The 21,048-nt window shown below is 38.7% G+C and overlaps 2 protein-coding genes and 1 long non-coding RNA gene across 3 annotated transcripts in view; 1 reads left to right on the plus strand and 2 right to left on the minus strand.

The window, feature by feature from the left end:
• Positions 1–3,371: 3,371 nt before the first annotated feature.
• bcl2l10 (BCL2 like 10) lies at positions 3,372–7,449 on the plus strand. Its single transcript, XM_062415881.1, has 3 exons — positions 3,372–3,419; positions 4,430–4,891; positions 6,339–7,449. Exons 1-3 carry the CDS (start codon positions 3,387–3,389, stop codon positions 6,459–6,461), a joined length of 618 nt encoding a protein of 205 aa, XP_062271865.1. The 5' UTR covers positions 3,372–3,386; the 3' UTR covers positions 6,462–7,449.
• A 3,368-nt stretch (positions 7,450–10,817) lies between these two features.
• LOC133979645 (uncharacterized) lies at positions 10,818–14,441 on the minus strand. The gene is made up of 4 exons (XR_009925064.1): positions 14,351–14,441; positions 13,983–14,077; positions 12,206–12,282; positions 10,818–11,780 (listed from the first exon to the last, which is right to left on the minus strand). It is a non-coding gene; the product is annotated as an uncharacterized LOC133979645 (long non-coding RNA).
• Positions 14,442–15,813: 1,372 nt separating this feature from the next.
• trpm7 (transient receptor potential cation channel, subfamily M, member 7) overlaps positions 15,814–21,048 on the minus strand; it is a 38,722-nt gene continuing 33,487 nt past the window's right edge. The window contains exons 34-40 of the mRNA XM_062420844.1: positions 20,772–20,837; positions 19,046–19,329; positions 18,870–18,952; positions 18,010–18,215; positions 17,295–17,346; positions 17,032–17,138; positions 15,814–16,810 (exon numbers count right to left, since the gene is read on the minus strand). Coding sequence (XP_062276828.1) covers positions 16,698–16,810; positions 17,032–17,138; positions 17,295–17,346; positions 18,010–18,215; positions 18,870–18,952; positions 19,046–19,329; positions 20,772–20,837 — 911 coding nt within the window. The 3' untranslated portion in view covers positions 15,814–16,697. The remainder of the gene's footprint in view (positions 16,811–17,031; positions 17,139–17,294; positions 17,347–18,009; positions 18,216–18,869; positions 18,953–19,045; positions 19,330–20,771; positions 20,838–21,048) is intronic.

A 21,048-nucleotide genomic window follows, 5' to 3' on the forward strand; every position in this document is an offset into this window, starting at 1 on the left:
GGTTGCGTTCAGGGTGGGACAGTGATTACACATGTGAAGTTTTGTGGAAATCGCACAATGATGATGTCAAATATGGCACTTCCTGTTTCCACTAGGGGGCGACACGAGTGAGATCGCCTATGAGCGAATGGAGACGTTGAGGTCGGCACCCTGGACCTGTGTACCAATTTTCATGATGATACGAGTTCAATAAAGCCATCAAAAAGCCAAACGTATTTTCATGGCGAGGAATTGATGGTCGCCGCGTCGCCACACGGACGCCATTACTCGTAGCTTCACAGTCTTCATAATGTAGCTTCACCAACTGGTTCTGAATGAAGTTGATGGGGCAAAGTATGTAATTTTAATGAATCTTAGTTAACTTCCTGTTACCACCGGGGGGCGCTATGAGTTACGTGGGAAGTTAATATATCGGGACGTTCAGGGCGGAGCCATCATCATGTCCAGCAAGTTTGAAGCTGATTGGATGAAGTATGTGGGCGTGAGAGCCACTCGTATGTACATGGCGAGCACGCCAAAGTTAGGTGAGCCCTGGCAGACACGCCCTTTGACCTACGGATGCGCAGAGCACAACTTAAGCTCAGCTAGGTCTGGAGATGTTGCGTACCTAATTTGAACTTGATCGGGCGAACGCTGTGGGAGGAGTTAATTTTAGGCAGGAAAAATCAAAACCAAAATCGCCGACTTCCTGTTGGGTTGAGGTCATGAGGTCAAGAGGCTTTTTTGCATATGTGGGTATGATACATATGTGTACCGAATTTTGTGAGCATAGGACAAAGTTAGCAAAATTCCCTATGGGCATTTTTGGACTTTGTAGGGGGCGCTATTCCGCCATTCTGCGTCGACCATGTGCGACCACCCAAAAATATCGAATTTCGGATGAGGCCGGACGTCCGTGCAAAAGTATAAGCATTTTCGCATTTGGGAAAGGGGCGAAATTGGGGCACGAAATGTCGGAAGAATAATAATAATAATAATAATAATAATAATAATAATAATAATAATAATAATAATAATAATAATAATAATAAACATTACAATTTCAATAGGGCTTTCGCCAGGCGACTTGCAGTCGCCGCTCGGGCCCTAATAATAATAAACATTACAATTTCAATAGGGCTTTCGCCAGGCGACTTGCAGTCGCCGCTCGGGCCCTAATAAAGAATACATCATCTTTTGTAAAGCAGCTGAAGCTTGAAAAATACTGGTAGGGTCCTTTAAGTAAACTTCATCCTCAAAGATTAAGTCTTGCAAGCCTCCTGAACAGGATGAAAAAAGCTGCTACTGTATCAATTAAATTGTCCACCACAGGCCTATTGATCCTGACTTGCACTGCTTACTTTTAAGGATGGCTAACTCAAATGAAAAAAACACATCAATTCGCTAAAATTCAGCTCTTAACAAGATATTAAGAGCTGAATAGACTTGTAGGCTTTCAGTTTAACATTTGATTTCTCGAGCATTAAAGCATTCTATGCAGGAGAATATATTGTATGTCTGTGTTTTAACACTGCTGTTTGTCCATTTTGTCAGTGTTTGTCCTCAAAGCGTTATTGATCCCAGTCTCTTTATCTGACACGTCTTTATTTTTGTAGTCAAAGGTCAGACGTCCTCATCCACATCATCACTTCATATATCTCACGACATCCCGTGAGAATAATCATGAGCTGTTTTTTAATGATTACTGCACTGTGGGTGAAAAACACAATATTTCACCTGCGAGGTTGTTTGTGGCTACTATATCGACTGCAACATCCTTGTTGCTTTAACATGGATAAAAACAGGAAATATTAACACTTAAAGTATACCCCTAAGACTCCAAGCTTTCATAAACTTCTAGGTCAAAATTATGTATTCCAGCAGCTCATAACAGAAAACATATTATGTCATCATTCTTTTTTATTTTAGAAGTTCTTGGGAATACAAAGGGGAAGACACCACAAGGGAATTACCAAGAAAGAGAGATGGCAATTAAAGAGAGAGGAGACAGCCAAATAAGAGGAAAGAGGGTTTTACCATGTAGAGAAAATTCCCAAAATATAACCACCTGCAGCATGCTATCTAACACTGTCTACTGCACTGAATGGATTACTAATAGTTTTCACTTCCTCATATACTGTCAACTCACTGAGGGGGAGCAGATTTTGGTCTTGAATGTAACTGTGCATCAGAACCAAGAGTGAAAAACCACAAGTTTCAATGAAAGTCTCCTTTCAGGCCCACGTCCTGAAAAAAAGCTTATTTTTGTAATTCAATCAACCAGTCATACACTTCTAAAACTGTTATGTGATTACAATGATTGTTTAGGGATATGGACAGAATGGGCTCCATCCATAGCTCACAATATCTGTGTAATGTAGACAACAAACTTTCATTACTGATTAATCTGCTGATATTTTGGGAAAATCCCCATCACAACTCACCAAAGCCCATGTTTAAGTATTCAAATTGCTTTTTTATGAGACCCATAATCCAAGAATTCTGAGATACCCAGTTTACTATCATAGAAGACAATAAAAAAAAACAACATAAAAACACTACACAAATTCACATTTAAGAAGATGGGCCAATTCACTTGGGGATTTTTTTTTGTAATAAACTAAATAAACCAGGGATAGTAATAAGTAATAAACCAGTTAATCGACTAGGCTAAAAGTTTCAACTCCTGCAGCCACAACACACACAAATACACACACACACACACACACACACACACACACACACACACACACACACACACACACACACACACACACACACACACACACACACACACACACACATCACATCAGACCATGGCCACTTTTGGGGACAGTAGACTCACATTAATTTCCTGGAGACTTACCCCAACCCTAACTATGACCTAACCCTAACCTTTACCCAGGGACATGACTTTATGAGAGGGTACAATATTCGGAACACCAGTCAATATAATGTACCCCAGTACGTCCCACTTAGTACGACCTCAGTAATAAACATAAAGTAGAATTATTACTTTTTTTGGACAATGTTAACAAAAACTGAACATGTATAAGCTTCATAAATATAGAATTTATAGCAGAGCTGTTGTATTGGATTAAATTAGATTGCACAGGAGTAATGAAGAGATCAGTGAGTGTATTAGGTACAATTCATCCCTTCATGATATGACGCTTTATTGTCTAATTCGTGTTCATACGTTTAATTATTATTTTGTGTGTGTGTGTGTGTGTGTGTGTATGTGTTCATACGTTTAGCTTGCTTTTTGTATTCCATGACGATATTATGACGGGGATTTTTGATGGATTTTCTATGGGTAGCAGCAGACACATGGAGGAGGGGTTTTACATAAAAGGCCGGTAGAAGGGAAGCGGCGAGTGTACTGAGGTTCTGCTTCCGCCGTCCGTATGTGCAGAGAGCAGTCTGATATCGCTGGGAGGGTAAGCTTTTGTTCCACTTACGCACGGAAAATGTGTTTTAACTATTTATACACGTGTCTGTTTAATACTATGTGAGTGTAGTAAGGCAGACGTGTTTGTATTATACTATAAAATGTGTTTTAATGCGGGCGTTGAGCTCTCGTAGTTGAGCTGGTAGTGATCGCAGTGAGTGTGGTCCTTTGTGTCCTCCATTGCTCCGGTGACAGATCTACGGTGAGAAAGGTTCACCGGTTCATGTTAAACCACCTTTATAAACGCGACATTAACGCTCTGCAGCCCTCAGACTTCAGTGATATTTACATGGGGTTGTTATGCTTTTAAATAAGCTGTATTTAAGCTGCAGGTTATCCGGCTTGTGTTACCGACAGCTAATGTTGAACTCAAGCTGCTTCTTCTCATGCTAATGCTAGCCGCTATTGCTTCAACGCTAACGGTATCTTGATAAAATATTGTCATTTTTTTATACTACAAATATATTACAGAATAATACCACAAAAACACAACCAAGTCTCCACAGCTGGCTTCACACCTTTTTTTTTAAACATGAAAAAATGTATATGGACAATGTTAATATTTAAAATAAAAATATCATTTTAAGGAAGGCTGAAGCTGACTTTTAACTGTCAACTGTTACGTCATTTCTTTAAATGCTGATTGGTTAATACACATTTAATTGGTTAAGCTGAAACATTTAGTGATAGACAGGAAATTATTGGTCATTTATTAGCTAAAACACTAAACATTCCCTAGCTCCAGTCTGTCAAATGTGTCTCATTTTGAATATCTCTCAAGATGCTGATGTTTTCTAGACTATATAATTAATTAAGAAAGTAATCCTCAGATGCATTTAATACAAGTACTAATCAGCTGCAGCTGTAAATTGGTTACTCTTTTGTTTCTGTCCACATACTGTCTTTGTCTTCATAGAATTGCAATGATTTTATCCTCACGTTAACCAAGCTTCACACATTTACTTATGTGAATTAATTATTTTTTTCCTCCCTTGGTAGAAAATGTGTGGGCTATGGAAAGAGACCCGGGCTCTGGCAGTGGACTACCTGTCCATTTGCTGCACAAGCCCACGTCTAGCCCCTCCACCTCCCAGCGAGTCAGCCGGTGCCATGAGGCATCTGGCCCAGGTCATGGAGAAGCAGCATCAGGCTCGCTTCCTCTCCCTTGCTCAGACCTTCTTGGGGCACTGCGGGCCGGACCCCTGCTCCAGCCTCAGGAAGGTGATGGAGGAGCTAGTGGGTGACGGACACTTGAACTGGGGACGGGTTGTGTCCCTTTTCACCTTTACTGGGGTGGTGGCCAGACTGCTGCTGGAGCAGAAGGGAATGAAGCCAGGGCTGGACCCTGGGCAGGGGCAGGAAATGGAACAGGTGCCTGGAAACTGCAGGGGATTGGCAGAAACCATAGCTGACTACCTTGGAGAGGAGAAGAAAGACTGGCTGCTGGAGAATGACGGCTGGGTAAGTCTTAACTACGTGTATGCCTGTATACTGACACTAATGCAGAGCTGACTGAGTAAGAAAAGACAAACAGTGGAGATACGTTTTTATTGTATCAAGGGCATCAAGCCAGTTTTAAATTAAACTGCTATAAAAAATCCATGCATGACGTGAAAGTGAGTTATAAATCTACCAGTGTTGGAAACCACCTAGTTCGATAGGATCATGTTTACTTCTCTGGTGTAAACGTGGCTGGCAATACAATCAGAGCTTAGTTTAGGTGGAGCCTTTTTTTTTTGCTATTCTCTTGTTTTTGCTGGAAACACAATCATTCAAATGTGTCGTGTGGCTGCTGTGATTATAGGACCTTTATAACAGCATTAGGGAGAGTATGGAGACTGTGTGCTACAACAAGGTGAACCTCAATGGTGTAAATTCAGGCTCCTGATAAACAGTGTTGGGGTTTAGATTATCAGAGTTTTTTGTCATGGCTTTATGGCAGCATTCAGCTGGTTTAGCTGAAGGAAATTAAACATGCAAAGACAATTTTAAACCTGCTTGTTGTGGTGTTATTTTTTTACTGGAGACACTTAAAGGAATTGTATGATGGACTCAGAAGTCTCACTAAAACAAACTACAGTCTAGTCTATGTCTGCTTTTGTGAATGAGCTCGCCCTGGCCCCCTCCCAAACACCCACGTAAACACACACACATACACACACCCCTCCTTTCTTCTGCTGGCAGCTGGTTTCAACAGACACGTAACCAGCTCAGCCAGATGGACTTTTGTAGTAACAGTCAAAGCCTCAGTGTGTTGAATTTGGCTTTGCCCATATTGAAAGTTAACGTGGTATGACTAGAAAAACACACAGCTGTAAAGAAGCAGACACCTGGAACAGAGAGCAGGTGCACTCACTGGTCAAACCTGCGACTTCAGTCTGAAAACATGATGAAGAAATGCAGCTGCAGGAGGGGCAGACCTGCACCTGGCTCCCGTTTATATTGTCTTATAAACATGAATACATTTGCCTGCAGTTTCTGTATAAGATCTGCGAAAAGTGGCACACATTTTTTTTTTTTATACCTGCAGGTTGACACTTTGACATTATTCATCTTTTGCACTTTGAAAAACTGCTGCGTTGTCAGGATGTTTGAAAAGTTGCAGATATCAGCGGCACCCTCGGAGGGTAAAATAGTTTTTTGTGTTAGTTGAGAAACCCAAGACTGTCAATGACTGTGACATATTTTCCAAAATGTTTTGTATAATTGCCACAAGCTGTCAGTTAGGCGACTGATAGTTGAAAGGCATTTTGTTGAACAGTTAACACTCGCTCATTTGTATTCTATACTTATTGTGAATGCAGGAAAAACTTAAAGTTGCAGAAAAATGGATTCTATTGCAAATAAGCCAAAAAAGTTTCATGCTCGTAAACTTAACACTTTCTCATTTTTTTTCATTTTTCTGTAGGAGGGGTTCTGTAAGTTCTCTCGCAGTGCCAGAGAGGTGAACCAGGACTCATCCTTGAAGACAGCACTGTTTGCTGCTGCTGGAGTCGGCCTCGCTGGACTCACCTTCCTCCTGGTGCGCTAGCTGGCCTTCTACGTCCTGAAATGCGTCCAAGTTCTCATTTCATTTGGCACACTTTGGTAGATATTTGATTCATTATGTCTAACATCATTGCTGCAAAAAAACAGCTTAATCTGTAGTGAATTCAGGGTTGTGAACTCAAGTCATCAACTGAATGTTTGCACATACTCAGACCCCTCTAAACAGTTTTATATGTCACTTTTGGGTATTTACATAGACTTACATTTTGCCCTAAGCCTAATCATAACCACTGACCCAAAATCTGCGCTTTACCAATTGGGGACATGGTTTTTGTCCCCAAATGCACAAGCTGTCGCCAGTCAACTGATGTTACGTCTGGTTTATGTCCCTGAAAGCTTAAGTCATACACAAACATACAGTAATATCTGACATTTTGTCTCATGCTCCTTAAGATTGTAAAAATGATCTCAATGCCTTCAGAAATTTTGGAGTGAGTGACATCAGCTCGCATATCGTAGACATGTATAGAAAAAAGAATAAAGCACAGGTTTCTGCACAGGGACACCTTGCTTTCAGAGTTTGTATTTTCAACTGTGCAGCTAAAGAAAAAAAAAACTTGGATTTTCCCACAGCTTTTAGTTATGATTTCTAATATTGTCGGCTGCCTTTACTTCACGTGTTTTATCTGAGTTGTGTATGTGGTAGAACCATTCTAGTGTACAATGTATAAATTAATATATTATATTTATATGAGATTAAACTGCTAACGGTGGCCCTTTTCTAGGCCACCACAGCCCTGTTTTTTCATTGTTTCTGTCTTATATTCATGTAAAATGTCTGTGATTCACACGGTCACCAGGGCTGAATGCAGCAATGATGACCAGAAAACGGTGCTATGATATGTTGTGAAATGTTATCAATCTACAAACCAGGGACCAATCTGACTTCTGACATATTGCTATTAGAACAAACCGTTGCTTTAGCATTGATTCCCCCCCCCCCCCCCCCCAGATCTCCTGAAGCATTATATTTTTACATTGTTTTGGTTCTATTTATTTGTCACTGTTTTTGTAATAAAAAGTTATAACCGTATACTGCTTGTGATTCTTGTTCTTGTGCAGTGATTAACATGTTTGTCACCTCTACAACTGTCTGCTTTCTCCAAAATGTCTACACAGCAGGACACTGTAAGAGGGTATGAATAGTAAATGATTGTCCCTCCCTTCATATGCAGACATGTTTTCATAAATAAGATATGTTCTGCTGTCTGTCTCCGAGCTCCTCTGACCATCACAATGCTCGAGTTACACAAGAAGCTGTAAGTGCGGCAGCTTCACAACTGTTCTGTGAAATAATTCCCAGCAGACTGAAGCTGAGAATAATAGGAACAAATCACATTTTATCATAGTCACCATTGAAACTGTTAGTATGAAAAGGGCATTTTTTACATTTCATTTGGGGAATAGACATCCTACAAACACTTTCAAATTGGTTTCACATTGCTGATAAGTTTTGTTGTTTTGGTTCTTGGTTTTGTGACCTGCCTTGTATGTTTGCACAGTTAACTTACTTATTTGGCAATACTGAACCATGTTTGCTGTAAATAAAACCGTCAATCTCAAATCTGACATTTATCAGTGTCCGTGCTGGAGGACAAATCTAATGGAAACATTTTTTAAATGACCACATATTCTTGCCGTTTCTGTACTGCACTCCAGCTGTGAGGGAAATTGTATAAATATGAAAACTGCTTGTGTGAAACTGGGAAAAGTTAAAATGAGAGTCATAGAAACCATGTTTGTGCATTTGAGGAGCACATTCCTCTGTGACAGAGAAACAAAGAACATCTGTTCATACTGAAGCATAACCTGCCATCTCTGTCTGGGTATAATCATGCATAGAGTAGTCACAACAACTCCTAGAGGTTGGTATGAAAGAGATAAAAGAGTATTCCCCCAACTCTTCAGGGCCCACTCCTCTGCAGCAGATTTTGTGTATCGAGTGTAAGTGAGCTGTGCAAAGTGTGACAATATATGTATAGAGAAATTGTTTCTTTCCCCATTGAAGTCAAGCGCAAGAGGTGAATTGAGGTCAACCGCACAGCCAACATACAGTCTTTACTGGATACAGAGAAGCTTAAGTTGAGTAATGAATAGGTCTGTAATTGGTCTACGTCTGCTGCTCCTACTTTTACTGGCCACAAGGCTTTTGATTGACAAAATCAATAGATCAAGTAATCAATCAATCCTAATTTGTCACAACAAAAGTCATCTCAAGGCACTTTTCACATAGAGAAGGTCGAATGATATCTTGTTTCAAGTGGATGCTCTGGTTTTTTGTTGCCACCCAGCGTAAGGGCTGAGTTACTCAACTGGATCAGCCTGTTTCGGCGCGTCTGCTTTCATCAGTTTGAATGAAATAGCTTGTTTAATCTTATCAACTTCCTTTGCTCTGCCCTCTATTTACACAGCATTATCAGCACGTTAGCATGCTATCTACAGAAACGTGTCAACACACAGAGGGAATTTTGTGGTTAAAAGACTAGATGTAGCAGATATCCAGTTGATTTGATTAAATCAGACTGATGAATCTTCATATAAGCTTTGGATCTACTTTTAAATGCATTTTAACACACAAATGAATGTGGATAAACTTTGAATTTTTGTCCAGGAGGAATGATTATGACTCAAACCTCTTTCAGTGTTCATAAAAGCACCTGACTGTTGTTTTGAGGCTAGAAAAATTGTGAACCTGCCCTTTAACATACTGCATCATGAAAACAAAGATATACAGATAAATGAGACTGAGATATTTAAATGACAGAAGAAACTCTCCACTGAGGCCACTGTGCCAGCTTCTCTCTGACAAAGAGCCTGTGTGTTGGCCTTTTCATCTGGTGTGAGCACTGAAACTGATCATTTCCCTTCAGTGCTCTTCACACGCTCGCCCACATATACTAATTTCTCCACTACGTTCACAACACACACTGCTGTTTGTGAAATAGAGAACTACTACCGCCTCTGATGTGGATATCTGCGTTTCCTGTTGATAGTTTTTTTTAACTCCACCAGCACCAACAGAGCATCACAAACAGCAGACAATCTCTTGTTATTATCACTATCTGTTTATTTTATGGATTACAACATAGAGATTACGTACACAGCACAGCAGCTCCCCATAAGTGATTTAAAACTCAATCTGAGGGTCTTAAAAATGCAAATTTCAGAGCCTAAATATCTGCCTCCATTGTTTTATTCTATAAGCTGATTGATGTGATGAGACTCTGCCTTGTCTGGATTCAGCTATCTGTCCCTTTAAAGGCTGGCAATCAGTTTCCAGATGGGTTTTTCTTGCTGCCAACCAGACATGTAGATTATACCACATCCTCACTGATCTGACATGTTTCTGTGAAACCCCCTCAAAGAGAAACACGATGAACTCTCTGACCGCTCCAACACAGATGCAGAGAGATGGTATCAAAATCTTTTAATACAGCACGCTCAAAAATCCATGAATGTAAATAATTATATATACTCCAGCTAAGGCTGGGCAATATATTGATATTATATTGATATCATGATATCAGACCACACATCATATTGTAATATTGTGATTGGCATAAGTGTTGTCTTTAGCTGGTTTTACAGTAAAGTAATTTGCTGAATTTACCAGATTGATCCAGCTCTACTATTATTTGCCTTTACCTCCTTACAACAGTCATTCCTATAATAATGTTGCTCTATAATTCTATGACAGGAGTAGTTACTAGTGATTTTCTTATAGATAAATTATACAACACTCATGTTTCATCAAAATAAGGACTTTTACTTGTAATACTTCAACTACATTTTTCTAATAATATTTCTGTACTTTTATTTTCTTACTGTTAGTATTGGCAATTTTACATGGCAATTTTACATGAGTAAAGTATGTGAATACTTTTCCCCCTGATTGTATGCAGGTTTGGTGAGATTTTAGCATACACTGACCTTCATTCAGAAATGGTAAAAGCATACACACCCAGATTAAAAAAAAAGATGAATAAAATAAAAACTTCCACGTTCATGTCATGTCAGCTGATGTCACTTATCTACATAAAAGACAGGAAGCTGTATATTTGCATCCCATCATGATTGATTAGATCTGGTGGAAACAGAGGGACGTTGGAGCGGGGACAGTTCAGGAAGTCGAAGACGCTGTGATCTGTGTTCAGGTGGACGATCATATCAGTCTGCCAGGCACACAGACAGCACTGTTGGTACTGATCATTACACAGGAGGAAATTTGACTACAGGCGTGCCTGCTGCGTGGCCTTCTTCTCCACAACGCCTTGCTCACTTTTAATCAAGCACCATGAAAATCATCAGAAATGATCACATTATCGGATTTTCAGTGATATTTTATTGCATTTCTTGTTGGGATTGGTTAAAAACTGGTTAACAACAGCATAACAGTAAGTCATTTAAATAGTTACATGTTATGTGTAACATTTGCAGTGCTCAGCTCATCACAACCAAACCAAACACCATACAGGGAACAGAAAGAAGGGCATAAATGGCAGATATGAGTCCATGTTCATGAAGTGTTTGAGAGTATAAATGACAAGCAAGAGGAAATTAGTGGTGCACATTCTGCCAGCAAACACACAAAGATCACATAGTTGGGCGTTTTTCAAGAAACATGCCGATTCACTTTCTTACAGAGAATTAGATGAGAACATCAACGCCTCTCTCATTAGGGGAAGCTGTCAGTCTTCTTGTTTAACTCGCAGCATAAAAGCTAAAGCTAATAAGCGTTTTACCAAAAATGTCAAACTATTTCTTTAAACTCCTGGCATGTGACAGGAAACTTCAGAAGTTATCTAAACACAGAAAAGCTAAATATGAAATAAATATGTGGATTGATAAGGAGTTATATTTTCGGATTTTCTGCATTCTGTACATGCAGCTGTGTAGATATTTTATTTATGCCAGATGGACATGATGAGAGCAGTTTCTCAGGCTCCAGGTCAGCTGAAAAGCTTCTTGGTTTGCGTCGTGTACACACCCATGTTTTCAGTGCATACATTCATAAATAGAAGTACGAATCAGTGCCCAGCTCCTCAAAGCTCTCTCATCACCTTCTTGTCTTTGTCCGTATTCATGAGGTCTGATCTTTTCATGATGGTGAAACTTAAAGGCCTTGATTTTGGTCTACAAACACAAATGTGTCATATTTTCTTGTATTCAAATAGGTGGGTGTGAGGGATCCTGTTGTATCTTTCATCTTCTAATGGTGAACACATTTGTTCTTCTGGTTCACTGCCTTTGATGTTTTTTCCCCCCCTTTTACCCCAACCGTCTTCTTCACCAACTCCACCATCTGGTTACATGAAACACAAGAAATTCAGTAATGCTATATGGGACTGCTTTCTTTCTTTTTGTGTGATTTCTTCTTTTAACTGCATCCTAGTGAGAAGTGTAATTTAATTAACTTTGATGACCTCAGTGTATATGAAATGATGACTATAGCAATGTTTCCTGGTATTTTTCTGCTTGAATAAACAGTCACTTTGGATTAAGGAAACATCTATAAAGTAATGAACTATGTGATACCAAAACAAAGACTAAAAGCGCAATAAACTGACATACTCATACAACATGTGCATATTAAAACATAACTGAAAGTCTATTAAAACTAATACTGGTGTTTTTCTTTTCTCTGCCATATTGTAAAAAAGACACTTTACTTTTTAAAACGTGTAGATATGTATATACCTGTACAGTCCATCTCACTAACATACTAACCTGTGAAGTATCAGGAAACACTTCTGTATCCAGCTTGGAGTGGATCAGTTCACCATTCAGTGACACCTCGAAACTGTCTGCGGGGGTGAAAATAAGATATTGAAAATGAAAATACAATCAATTTAATATTAGGTACAGAAGTGCTAAGGTTCATAATGTGTATTTATTTTTCACATAGACACACTTTACAGTAGTATACTTTTTTTTTTTTGTCTTAATCTAAGCTCTACCCCCCCCCCTCCCACCCAAATTTTAAACAATCATTTTTGGTGTTTTGTAACCAAAAGGTGGACATTTCAGTTTTAATTGATTAATATCTCAGTTTTAGTGTGACACAATGAGGTCCATTATTATCAATTATTTAATATTGACAAGCAGGTGGCAAAAGCAATACCTCAAAATAATGTCTAAAAAAACTGCAGCTGTAACCTGCATGTTAAAGTTGGAGCAACTTGACTTGAGCATAACAAAACAGCTCCAGTTTCACATTAAAACATATGAAAACTATGTGGGGTGACAAATACACATGATGGTTGTTTTTCTTTATATTCAACTCATCTCACATTATACTGTGGATATAATACACTGACTACCTACATGTATTAGTCTGGCTGTAATGTAGGCTGATGTGCAGAGACTTAACATGGAAACTGACATTTTGTGACTGGATACGGAAGACCATTGCTGCCAGAAAAAAGGGGATGAAAAAGTAGGAATGATAAAATAAATAAATAAGAGGGCTAGAGGATATAGGGATGTACACAACCAGAGGACACACAGAGAGAGAGAGGGAGGGGGGGGGGCATGATTGATTTTCTCTGAACCTTTGTAATATGTTCTTGCTTTCTGAGGTGAATTAATCTTCTGTGCAATGATGCGTTTAAACTTGTAAAGTTAAAACCTGTAAAGTTGACTCCCAAGACAACTTCTTTTTAGGGACCCTGCATGGTGACTCCATCTTTCATCTACATCTTTGATTACTTTAACAACCAAGAAATGCATATATTCTAAACTCTTTCCCATTGAGAAAGAAATTGGTTCAATGCACGAGTTTAAATAAATCTCAAAAGTTATTCTCATAACCTAACCAAATACTAATACTGCTTGATATGTTGTTCATAATTATTTTTGTCTTCCTCAAATTTGCCCATGAAGATGCATGAACATGTGCAAACAGGAAAAACTTCTTTCTCGGTAAGCCATTTATTGTTTTGACCCTTTTGGATATTAGTTTCAACTCATGTATTTAGTTCTCTGTGGGATTCAGTTGTAACTTCCTGTAATATTTGTATACATATATTTGTAAAATTTGTTTTATTTTACATTTTTTGTATTTACATATGTTCATGATGACCTCCTTTGTAACATGGCTTCATCGCAAAGTCATTTAACACTTTTTTTCAGTCTGTGTGAGATTTCATCTCTTACACGTCAGCATACTGTACAGTGTACAGTATGCTGTTCTAGTTCCTCAAATGTATACGGTACTTCTTCCTCGACCAGTCTAGAAAAAGTATTTATGATGTGATTGCTTACTGGAAGTAAAGTGCTCTTAGGTTTGAAAATGTTCTTGTGTTAACGTTATCAAGTTAAAATTATGATATAATCAACAGAAAGTAAGTCAAAATTATGACTCAAAATTCTTGACCGTTTTTTTAACATAGTATTTTATAATTACTTCATAATAAAACATTTTTTCCCTCATTACCATTTTTTTCTTGGCTGTAATTGGCCTCTGTACTGCACTGTATGGGTGGACCCAGAAAAAGCAGCTTACCTGTTCTCCCCTTGACTCCCGTCACTAGCACACCAGGAACCTGCCTTATGGCACCAGCCAGCTCCTGGTAGCGGTACGCATAGCTTCATCCTTTACTGTAACACAACACAACACAGAGGGAAACACACATTAATAAACCCACTTATTGGTTTTTAAGTTTTTGTATTTCTAGTCAACATGAATATGAAAAATGTAAGTATGTACTTAATTTAAACCTACACAAATTTAAAGTAATTTTAACTGGAAAGTTGCCACATCCTTGTGTGTAATGACAGGAAATGCATTCTATCCACTAGTTTCCTCATTACTATGTATCTTTTTCTCACCATCTAAAAGTTAAGTGTAGCAGAATTAGATAAAAAACTTACCAATATTCAACAGTGACTGTAGCCATGGTTTTGCGGCTGATTCTTGTAAACCAGTATTTCATGTAGAGCTGTAAATACTCACACAAAAGCTGATCTGAATAAAATGCAGACTCATGATTCTAGCACTCTATGTTATGAGGTAAACCACTCCCACAGGGAGGGCAGACCAGTCTGTACACTGTACACATCATTATTACATGTGGACAAACTATATGACCAGCATTGTTTCAGTATCATGTTACAGTTGTACTGTAGCTTCTTTCTCTGCTGATATTTCATTGAAGGCAAACTGGCCCAAAATACAATAGGTGTAAAGTTAACATCATACAGTGTAAAATTTAAGAAATTTTAACCACAAACTTCTACAAAGTAAATATAAGTTGATGTTGCAGTGCAGAAGAACAAGATACCAAACTAAATATCGTATTCTCCTTAAAGTGAAGTGATGACTGACTACATGAGGATGTAGGCTCTAACAGTCAAACCTCTGTGATGTTCTCCTTTTAGAGAAGTGAGAGAAGCAGCACATTATCATACTGTGCATTCAGATTAGTGACGTGCAGTGGGCCGAATTAGGCCAGTCTATCAGTCTCAGTGAGCGATAGCGTGTCTCAGGTGAACAGAGGTTATTGTGTGTGGATTCATAAACCAGCAGCTGTTGCCCAACTGAGGAATCTGAGGCCTGCGTTCAAACACCAGACCCACTGTCTCCTTTTGCGGGCAGCCAGTCAAGAATTTACCAGCCCTTCATCTGCAGGACTCCACTGATGACAGACTTAATGCAGACAGCAACATTTTCAGATCCTCCCGACTTGTTTTAAGACATTTCAAAATATCCTATTATTTGATAACACTTTAATAATAATATAATAACGTATGACTTTTTTCCACATCACACATGCATTGTTCTGCACAGTGAAACTCAAATGGAATAATAAGCAAATGGGGGACACTGGGGACATTTCTACTAGGTCTGCAAATGATGATTTTCTTTTTCCAATAATCTGCCAGTTGTTTTCTTTATAAATCAAATCTGTTTAAAATGCTAGAATAATGACTAATGTCTATTATAGTTTACTATTACCATTTCATTTAGCAGACACTTGTATGAAAAGTGATATAAATCTAAAGTTCCTCAGAGACCAAAGTGGTGCATTCAATTTGCTTTTTTAATCCAACCGACTGTCAAACTCATGACATTAAGTTCATTAGGATACATAATAAAGAAAATAATTTAATCTTAAAATCTGTGAATTATTGAATGCTTGAACTATTTATTAAAATGTCTCTGGTTCATTTTCTATCAATCAACTGATCAGGTAAACATTATGAGATCATTAGAATACATTTTTTTGTTTCCTCACAGCTCACTTAAACTGTTGGGGGATATATCTGTTGGACTTACGTCTGAATTTAAGCCAGCTATCACAACACTTGTAAGACCTGAGCGATGTTGCTGAGGCTTTTTTTGGTGTTTTTTTTAAATGTTTTATTTGTTTAAAATGATTCCAGTACAAAATGTATACAGTAATACCCTTGTCAGTTCCCCTGAATAAAATATTTTATCTGTTCAGCTCATGCCAGATAACAGTATCTATAAGATACACTAGATTGTAATTTGCTTAAACAACAGTTGATGACAAAGATATAGCAATAGTACCTTTGTAACAATAAAAACTATCAGCAATATTTTGGTGGACACTTTCAATACAATAAAATTACACACATTGTTCTGTAAAAGTTGCATTGCAATCTGCCCATATTTTACAAGATTTTCAAATTCATGTATATCTTTTCATTTACTAAGAGACAAAAGTGATACAAGTCTTTATACATTTATAAAAATGATCTGGTGGCAAACTGCAGCGCTGCAGTGACTGAATCTCAGCAGGCGTTCCTCTCTGAAGCTGCTGTAACAGATGTACAATGCACTTAGATTTGTTCTTTTTTTTCCTTTTTTTTGTTAAAACAAGGCAACATCTCAAACTTCATAATAAATAATAAACCCTCTGCAATGATAGTGTACCTGTCGATATATCCAGTTCATATGTCGATATATCCAGTTCATATATATATAATTCATAAGCTTGTACAAAATATGTTTAAAACTTTTTTTACCCCCCGTTTACGTATTAAAAAACAAAGGTTATGATGGTTGTTTTGTGTTCGACACAGCATTTTGGTGGGACCAACAAAAACAATACACAGTCTGCATGCACTGGTTTCCATGGAAACACAGGTGTGATTCTTCCAGTTGATTGGATACGTCTTCCTGCTCCTTGGCTTTGACTACATTGATCAGAAGATAGTAGCCTCGTGATCATTTGCCCTCTCGCTTTAAAAGCCATCACAGCATCAGTCTCATTGATTGGCGGGACTCCTTGACGCCACCCCCAGGGTTGGGAGGATCATCTTGTGGGAACGTCACCTTATCTGGAGTGTACTCGTTCCTCTTTAGATCTGACAAAAAATAGGAACGAAAGAAAAAGTGTTATATAACTATAATATATCTATAATATGATCACTGGAAGTTAATCACTGGTAGCATATGCTAAATTAAGATTAACCAGCAGCCAAGATTAATCGGCTACCTTGAAGCTGAAAGATTTTTTTTTACCAAGATTGGGGGGTAATTCAGTTTAGGAAGGATGTAACTGATCAGCTGTAGGAATATCCCTCACCAGGAAGTTTGAGTTTGCGACAGCAGGAGTTGCAGTGATGCTTTGCACGGAAGTTTCTAATGGCATCGTCACCAAGGTTGGCGGGTCCGAATATCATATCATAAGACCTGCGGGAGTCCCAAAGTGCAAAGTTAAGTTGAAAAAAAAAAAGGTGGCTGATAAAGTTGAAATATTATTCACAAGTGAGTCACAAGAAGCAAAACAAATCACTTAAAGAAAGGTGAATGACGTGTGTAAGAAATAGTTGAAAGTGCACTTCTCACCCCTTCTCACCACTCTTTATGACTGATGGATCTGTCAGAATCTCTCCGACCCCTACAGAGACGCACACATCAAACACACAAACTTCATTAGCAAAAACATGACCTAAAAACAATATCAATACTTTTCAATGTACAGGCAGTTCATTTATTTAATAGAATAAACTGTAACTGGAGAAAAAAACCTTTAATATAAACACACAAGGACTACAACTAATGATTATGATTATGGATTAATCTAATTGATTAGTTGTTTGGTAAATAAAATGTGAATCATCATTTCCTGAAGCCTAAAGGTGATGCCCTCAAAAGTCTTGTATTGTCAACAACCCAAAGATATTCAGTTTATTATTATAGAGGACTATAAAAACAAGAAAAGATTCACATTTCAGAGACTGACATAAGAGAATTTGGACATTATTTTCATAAAAAAGACCAAATGATTAATTGATCAAAACAGTTGTCAACTAATCAATTAATTGACTAATTGTTGCAGCTTTAAAACACTTGTCACACACACAGGAAACACTACAATTAACAAACTCTCCCATCTTCATGACTGATTATTGATAATGTATTGATGATTATTCCTTACATTGAATGGGGAGGTGTGCTGTCCTTGAGTAAAGGACAAAAAATCTTTTCTATAAATTCACATGATTGCTTTTTAAGTGACTCAGTGTGTTGGTCTTGTATGCATCACATCTACTGTTTTTACCCTGCAGGTCGAGCACCAGCAGCTCTCCGCGGGTGTACTCGTAGGTCCAGTGGCTGAAGGCCAGCATGGTTTCCTCCAGGAGGTTTGTGGGGACGATCTCGTCTCCATTGTTGTTGTTGAACTTCCTGAACTCCCCAGTGATGCACTCCTCTATGGCAAACCACTGTCCAGCAGAGTGACAGTAGAGCAGAAACACCTCCAGAAACCTGCACACAGAGTGACAGTCACCTTAAAAACTCTGGTTTCAGGTTATTGTTGAGTTTGTTTGATTTAGGATTTTTCCATTAGGATGCCAGAAGTAATTCTGACTCGAAAAACTACATTGCATCTAAAGTGCAATTATCATTATGAGTAAGGAAATATTAATTATAAATGTAAAACTAAAATAATGAAATTTCTAAATAAGACAATGTCACAGGAACACAAATGTCTCGATCCCCAAAAAACGTTAAAGCTTTAATCAGTGACAGCTGCTTTGCATCACTTGGCACGCAGCTTGAAAAAAGCAGAACCACATGTGCTGTAAGACCAGAGGTAGATGTCAGTGAGTAAAGGAGGAAAAATGCAGCCTGTAAACAAACAACTGATTAAGTGTACTTTTCTGTGCGCTTAAAAAATAATACTAGAAGTGACCAGTGGTTCACAACAAGCATGCAGGTTACAGTCAAGTTGGGTGAAGGAAGAGTTTGCGTTTGTGTGTGTATATACATACATACATATATATTTGCCTTTCAAAACAACAACTATGCACATTTCGTGACCTGATTGCATAACTTTTTAAATTCCTATATGGAAATCGAAAATAAAGAGTGAAAACTAGGATGTGTGTGTAAATGGGATTTCTGTGTGTGCATGTTTACCTTGGTGAATAAGGAATAGTCTTCGGTCTAATTTGGTTGAAAGCAAATGTCAGCTTCTGAGCAGCTCGCTGTTGTTGGATTTCCTGGATTGTCAGAGAGAAACATCCATCAAACACCACCTTTACACTCTTTCATCTTTGTTTACATGAGTATCAAATTATGTTTGTGCTCCCTACCCTGAGACAAAGGTGCAGCACAGTGTCCTCCTTGTAGATGCTCTGCCAGGTTTGGACTACCTCAGGAAGGAAGGACTTGACTATATAAAGGTGTCCTGGTTTCAGGATGTCGTATTCAGACCATGTGCAGAGCACTTTGAGGGCCCGTCTCAGTCCTCCGCCCATCTCCTCCTTGCTGAGGAACTCAATTTTGGCACAGAGGCCCCGCTGGGCCCAGGAAGACATGCTGTTGTTGATGGTGTTGGGGGAGCTCTCCTCCAGACGGTACACAGTCACCGGCTCACCTGAAAGAAAGAAACAGTGGCAGGTGACAGTTAGACACACACCTGTAGAGTAAGGTACATTTTCACAATGTAATCTAACATTGACATATTCTGTGTTTGCTCCTGCTTCCCTGCCTTTGTCTCCTCCTCATCTGTCTCGGAACAAAAACATACTTAAAAATAATGCTGCATTACACATTTTGACCACTCAGAGGCATAAAGATTCCAAAACAAACTAGCAGCAACTGAACATTGATCTATGTAATATTATGCAGTGTTTCACACTGATATATTAGCCAATATTTACCTACTTCACATCCAGCAGACAAAGAGCAATATGAGTGCTCTGTTAAGAGTCTGTTTTATGACCATCTTCAAATAAAACCCTAATATTCACTGCACTGGTGTTTCAGTGAAGATTTGTTCCATTAACTCTGGGTGATGATGGGTGTGGGTCTCTATGGGCAATGCTACGTATTTGATTTCCTTCCTTTTTACATTACTTTTTGGGCATCTATGCAATTATTTACAGCAGAGAATCAGACAGGAAATTTGAGGGCAGAGAGAGAGGAAGGTGACAAAAAACAAAGTTCCCCGGAGGCCGGTTTCAGCATGATGCAGTTATGAGGTAATACATGACACTAAGAAGGCTAATTCTTTTACTACCGGTCCAGAAACTGTTGTTGTTTTAGGCTTCCGGTTCGCATGAGGAAGATTAGAGGCATCAAGAATAAATACACCAAATAAATACTAGGTGTGCCAGCTGATTCTGAAAGCACTTCTCTGAAGCTTTTAGACAAATATTTGCTGATGGTGAATGTGTCTTTAAGTATTTACTTTGGCCAGTCATTTCTTTACATTCATTACTTTTCCATGAGTTGTTGCCACCTTTTTCCAAGAACAATTAGGCAAAACGATGAGCTGAAAGCAGCAAAAAGCTGTAGGCTGTGATAGTTCTGGTAACTCTCTACACCACATTACACTAAGATGAAATAATAGTACAAATATTGCTTCATGGAGTTTTAAAATTACCATAATGCTGCCTGTTTCTGAGACAAACTGTGTGATGTGTTGACTGCAAATACACAACTGCCAACTTAACACCATAATGATGAAATGGCTACATCACATGACTCATAACCAAAAGCCACAATGGTGACAACAACATGCCCACCACTCAAAACTGCAACATCAACTCCTTCCAAATGAGTGGTTTGTCCAATGCAAGGACATCTACCTGAAAAAGACAACACACTCACGGAAGACAGCAGCTACACTTTGTTATCTGATAATTTGGGGGTGACTGAGAAGCAAACAGCTGCAGGTGTTGTAGGGGGGGAATAAAAACAATGTAGAAACCACACTCCTCTTATCTGTATCCATACTTCCTCATTCTCCAACTGCCTGCTGTCATTTCTCAGAACAGTCGGCAGTGCTTTCCCCTAACTTGACATATCTCTTACCTCTAGGGGGCACTGGGGTGAAGGGGATACTCTGGGACAGCCTCATCAAGTTGTTACGCTCCACAGCTGCAGAAGGAAGACACACACACACACACACACACACACACACACACACACACACACACACACACACACACACACACACACACACACACACACACACACACACACACACACACACACACACACACACACACACACACACACACACACACACACACACACACACACACACACACACACACACACACACACACACACACACACACACACACAC

Source organism: Scomber scombrus, chromosome 1, assembly GCF_963691925.1.
Source record: "Scomber scombrus chromosome 1, fScoSco1.1, whole genome shotgun sequence".
Taxonomy (NCBI): Eukaryota; Metazoa; Chordata; class Actinopteri; order Scombriformes; family Scombridae; genus Scomber; species Scomber scombrus.

Bases quoted from the DNA above. Each gene is read 5' to 3' on its own strand.
- bcl2l10 (XM_062415881.1), top strand. From the start codon at position 3,387: ATGTGCAGAGAGCAGTCTGATATCGCTGGGAGG. The intron at 3,420-4,429 runs GTAAGCTTTTGT...CTCCCTTGGTAG, and splicing joins AGTCTGATATCGCTGGGAGG to AAAATGTGTGGGCTATGGAA. The intron at 4,892-6,338 runs GTAAGTCTTAAC...ATTTTTCTGTAG, and splicing joins TGCTGGAGAATGACGGCTGG to GAGGGGTTCTGTAAGTTCTC.